Genomic DNA, 6000 nt, shown 5'->3' on the forward strand with positions numbered 1-6000 from the left:
GCGTTACCCATGCAGAGCAAAGGAAACAACCACTCCAAGGCTCAGACCGGGTCATGTTTGAAACGCTATTAGCGCGTGCTAACTAGCTAGCCATTTCACATCAGTTACACCAGCCTCATCTCGGGAGTTGATAGGCTTGAAGTCATAAACATGCTCGAAGCACAACGAAGAGCTGCTGGCAAAATGCCCGAAAGTGCTGTTTGAATTAATGTTTACTCGCCTGCTTCTGCCTACCACTGCTCAGTCAGATACTCAGATACTTGTATGCTTAGTCAGAATATATGCAACGCAGGACACGCTAGGTAATATCTAGTAATATCATAAACCAGGTGTATTTAACTAGTGATTATGATTGATTGACTGTGTTTTATAAGAGAAGTTTAATGCTAGCTAGCAACGTACCTTGGCTTACTGCATTTGCATAACAGGCAGTCTCCTTGTGGAGTGCAACAAGAGAGGCAGGTCGTTATTGCATTGGACTAGTTAACTGTAAGGTTGCAAGATGGGATCCCCCAAACTGACAAGGTGAAAATCTGTCGTTCTGCCCCTGAATAAGGCAGTTAACCCACTGTTACTAGGCCGTCATTGAAAATAAGAATGTGTTCTTAACTGACTTGCCTAGGTAAATAAAGATTAAATAAAAAGGTGTAAAAAAATGTATATATATATATTTAAAAAAAAATTGGGTGTCCAAAAATACCGATTTCCGATTGTTATGAAAACTTGAAATCGGCCCTAATTAATCGGCCATTCCGATTAATCGGTCGACATCTACTCTCAATGGTGCAGCTGTAGAACTTTGAGGGCCTATGCCAAACCTTTTCAACGTCCTGATGTTGAGGGAGAGGTTGTTATCCTTGCACCACACTGCCAGGTCACTGACCTCCTACCTGTAGGCTGTCTCCTCATTGCCGGTGATCAGGCCTACCAGTCATGTCATCTGCAAACTTGGTGTTGGAGTCGTGAGTGGCCACGCAGTCGTGGGTGAACAGGGACTACAGGAGGGGACTATAAACAGGCCCCTGTGGGGCCCACGTGTTGAGGGTGAGTGTGGCAGCCCGTGGTCAGTCCGTCAGGAAGTCCAGGATCCAGTTACAGAGGGAGGTGTTTAGTCCCAGGGTCTTAAGCTTGGTGATGAGCTTTGAGGGGACAATGGCATCGAACGCTGAGCTGTAGTAAATGAACAGCATTCTTACATAGGCATTCCTCTTATCTAGGTGGGTGAGGGCAGTATGGTGTGCAATTATGATAGCATCTTCTACTGATCTATTTGAGTGGTATGCAAATTGGAGTGGGTCTAGGGTGTCTGGAATGATGGAGTTGATGTGTGCCTTAACCAGCCTTTCAAAGCACTTCATGAATACAGAATGATGGAAGTCATCTTAAAATGTGGGGATTACAGACTGGGACAAGGAGAAGTTGAAAATGATGCCTGCCAGCTGAATATGTGAATATGCCTGCCAGCTGATCTGGACATTCCCTGAAAACGAGCCCTGGAATACTCTCCAGACTCTCCGTTTACCTGATTAAAGACCTTACTCGTGTCGGCCTCAGAGCATGACCATCAATGTACATAGCACCTATTTGTATAGGTATGTATGATATTGGGAGAGACCATTTCTTTTTCTTATTAATACATTGAACAAAACTAGAAATGCAACAATTTCTAAGATTTCACTGAGTTACAGTTAAATGAGGAAATCAGTCAATTTAAATAAATAAATAAATTAGGCCCTAATCTATGGATTTCACATGACTAGGAATAGATATGTATCTGTTGGTCACAGATACCTTAAAAAAAAGGTAAGGGCGTGGATCAGAAAACCAGTCAGTATCTGGTGTGACCACCATTGGCCTCATACAACGCAACACATCTCCTACGCATTGAGTTGATCAGGCTGTTGATTGTGGCCTGTGGAATGTTGTCCCACTCCTCTTCAGCGGCTGTGTGAAGTTGCTGTATATTGTCAGAACTGGAACACGCGGTCGTCCGTACGTGATCCAGTGCATCCCAAATATGCTCAATGGGTGATATGTCCGGTGAGTATGCAGTCCATGGTAAAACTGGGACATTTTCAGCTTCCAGGAATTGTGTACAGATCCTTGCCACATGGGTCTGTGTATTATCATGTGGAAACATGAGGTGATGGTGGCAGATGAATGACACAACAATGGGCCTCAGGATCTCGTCACAGTTTCTCTGTGCATTCAAATTGTCATTGATAAAAGGTAATTGTGTTCGTTGTCCGTAAGCTTAGGCCTGCCCATACCATAACCTCACCATGGGACCCTCTGTTCACAACATAGCCATCGCAAACCGCTCACCCACACAATGCTATACACACTGTCTGCCATCTGCCCGGAACAGTTGAAACTGGAATTCATCCATGAAGAGCACACTTCTCCAGCATGCCAGTGGCCATGAAAGGTGAGCATCTGCCCACTGAAGTCAGTTACAACACCAAACTGCAGTCAGGTCAAGTGGTGAGGATGACGAGCATGCAGAGGAGCTTCCCTGAGACCGTTTCTGACAGTTTGGTCAGAAATTATTGTGTTGTACAAACCCACCATTTCATCAGCTGTCCAGGTGGCTGGTCTCAGACTAGCCCGCAGGTGAAGAAGCCAGATGTGGAGGGGCTGGGCTGCCATGGTTACACATGGCCTGCGGTTATGAGGCCGGTTGGATGTACTGCCAAATTATCTAAAACTGTTGGAGGCAGCTTATGGTAGAGAAATTAACATTACATTCTCTGGCAACAGCTCTGGTGGACATTCCTGCAGTCAAGCATGCCAATTGCACACTCCCTCAAAAGTTGAGACATCTGTGAGATTGTGTTGTGTGACAAAACTGTACATTTTAGAGTGCCCTTTTATTGTCCCCTGCACAAGGTGTACCTGTGTAGTGATCATGTTGTTTAATACAGCTTATTGATATGCCACACCTGTCAAATGGATGGATTGTCTTGACAAAGGAGAAATGCTCACTAATAGGGATTTAGCTTTAGAGAAACATTTTAGAGAAGTTTTTTTGTGCGTATGGAAAATTTCACTTTACATGTTGTGTTTTTATTTTTGTTCTGTATGATACTGGGAGAGACCATTTTCAATAGAGTTCAAACATTGGATGTCACAGGTCTGGGATTTACTTTACACAAACTTTATAATTTCACTCAGAGGAATATTTGGAGACCTAAGTCGCAGCCTGCAGCCATAGTACTTGACCCGACTTGCTTCAAATCAGTTTCATCATTCATAGCAAGACAAATGAATGCCTAGGCTCTCAACAACAAGGACGAGGTTTATACCATATAACCATACAAACCTCCGAAGTGCCTTATTGCTATTATAAACTGATTTCTAACGTAATTAGAACAGTAAAAATAAATGTTTTGTCATACCCGTGGTCAGCCAATCAGCATTCAGTGGTCTAACCACCCAGTTTATAAATGGTAAATATCAACATGTAAAACCAGAAGAAAACAGCAGAAAAACAGAACAGGGACAATGTCCTCGCCAAAAGCTTTCATAGCTATCTACTGACAGGCCTACAGTTATACAGGCATTTCAGGACAGCCATTCTTGCTCATGGCATCAGTGAAGAATAGCGTATTCATGGCATCAGTGAAGAATAGCGTATTCATGGCATCAGTGAAGAATAGCGTATTCATGGCATCAGTGAAGAATAGCGTATTCATGGCATCAGTGAAGAATAGCGTATTCATGGCATCAGTGAAGAATAGCGTATTCATGGCATCAGTGAAGAATAGCGTATTCATGGCATCAGTGAAGAATAGCGTATTCATGGCATCAGTGAAGAATAGCGTATTCATGGCATCAGTGAAGAATAGCGTATTCATGGCATCAGTGAAGAATAGCGTATTCATGGCATCAGTGAAGAATAGCGTATTCATGGCATCAGTGAAGAATAGCGTATTCATGGCATCAGTGAAGAATACCGTATTCATGGCATCAGTGAAGAATAGCGTATTCATAAAGAAGACATCCAGTCCTTGTGACCCATATTCAACATGAACATATTATATGACATGCGTGTCAACTCTAGAGCCCTCTTCCCCAATGGAATGGATGGTAGAGCAGTGTTTCAAAAACAATCACGAGTTTCTGTCCAGGGAATGGGCTCGTTTGTTTGTCAATGGAATGTCCACGGTTTTAATTGATTTTAGGCAAAACATATTGTGCAGTAGGCTACGCTCAGGGATAAGTCCATCCACTATTTCACCAACCAATGAGGGTAGCGGTAAGAAAGAACCTCAAGTTTAATGTAGACCACCTCTTTATCTAAGCATTGGTGGAATCATAAACAGCCTGCATCTATGCCTGAAGTAGAAAAAAAAGGTGATTAAGTCTCAAATAAAAATGTTTTGAACATAGTAGTATAGTACTTGCAATTCTTTATTCCAACAGTTTCTGGGCCAATTACCAAGTTGATAACATCATATGCACTTAGCTGGACTTAGCATTCAAACACAATGCTGCTGACAGGCGACAAGGTGTCAAATACTAGGAGGATTAAGCCAATGAATATATATGGCCCATAGAAACCATTTGTGTTGCTGGATAAGCGTAACAAAAGGGGTACTTTGTTGCAACTGCCTGCATGGGTGGTGACACACCGAAGGCTGGAACTGATGAGCCAGCGTGGACAACAACCTTTGTTCTGCCTATAGGCTAAATCGGAAATGATTATTCAACTTTTGTTAATTAGGCAATCCACTGTAGCCAATGTGCTTTGTGATTTCAAGGTAGTCTATGCAAAAGTTGACACTGTTTTAAATTTGATGACGACAGCTTGTCTGCTATGCGGAATTGTATGAAATCGTGCAATAATTCTCAATTCAAATTGTTGCCATTATATGCATGCAGACCAATTGTATATCACTGTAAATTGTGCGTTTGACATTTAGTTACAATGTCGCAATCGCATATAATATTGCAGTCATTGAAGTTCACGGATAACCATTGTTTCGTCCCACAATGTATCACGTTGCGGGACGAAGCAAGGACAACCACTTCCCTTACCGAGGAGCAGTAGCTTGACCTCTCTTGCGGCTTTCTCCCCGTCGTCCCGCAAATTCCTGTCGATCATTTTACTGCGCTCCACCGCCGCTTTATCGTCCGTGCTCAGGGTACACCCCATCCTCAAGCAAATCCTCCGGACCCAAGTGATGCAAAAATATCAAATATATACAGTAACAACATGCAAGGGATAAAACGCGACCCAGTGCTCCCGAGACCCACACACGCCCTTGTGTGAAAGCTATCGGGTCGCTTGGATTTACACTTTTATTAAATATTTTTTCAAGGACCAGGAGTGTGCTTCTCCAGTCCACTATATTCCTATACTTTCAGTCAGTGTAAGCTAATTCTCTCGTCGTGGCATAAATAGTTTTAATTGAAAACAGTTCCACCGCGAATTTCTCTGTCAGGGCGTCCGTCCTTCACTGCCACAGTGAGCTCTGCTCATTCAACTACAATTACCACCAGCTGGCTACACGAATACTTCCTGTTGTTTTTTTCTGTCAAAATACCAGACTGACCTTGAGTCAATATATTGTGGTCTTTGACCTAATACTGTAAGTGACACTTGATATCCCCTGAGAAAACAATGTACTGTACTTTACTGTTTTCTTTTCTGTGTAGAAAATATTATAGGGTACACTGAGGCCATCCCACTTCTGACACAGATATAGCTAAACCAAGGCAAAAATCCACCCCCAAGAGAGACCTCAAGATATATAGCATACGGTTATTATTAGGCTACTAGGGTGTTATAATATATATTCATCATCAAGCCATGAGGGTTACAGTACAAATATAATTAATTAAAACGTTTTTAATTCCCAGAATAAATCAATATCAAAAGGGTATGCAACACCTGTAGTTGTATTTCTGCCACCTGGTGGTTTAATAGAGAAAAGACATCTCCATGGACAGACCCCATCTGCACCTTCTGATAGAGATACCATATGAATAGTCTGC

At 42.5% G+C, this 6000-nt stretch overlaps 1 protein-coding gene across 1 annotated transcript in view; it reads right to left on the reverse strand.

Moving 5' to 3' along the window:
* Positions 1–5593, reverse strand: part of LOC135515015 (guanine nucleotide-binding protein G(i) subunit alpha-1) — a 28262-nt gene extending 22669 nt beyond the window's left edge. Inside the window, exon 1 of the mRNA XM_064938808.1 lies at positions 5041–5593. Within this exon, the coding sequence (XP_064794880.1) occupies positions 5041–5158 (118 nt within the window). The 5' untranslated portion in view covers positions 5159–5593. The remainder of the gene's footprint in view (positions 1–5040) is intronic.
* Between the last annotated feature and the right edge of the window lie 407 nt (positions 5594–6000).

The sequence above is a fragment of the Oncorhynchus masou genome, chromosome 26 (genome assembly GCF_036934945.1).
Source record: "Oncorhynchus masou masou isolate Uvic2021 chromosome 26, UVic_Omas_1.1, whole genome shotgun sequence".
Classification (NCBI taxonomy): Eukaryota; Metazoa; Chordata; class Actinopteri; order Salmoniformes; family Salmonidae; genus Oncorhynchus; species Oncorhynchus masou.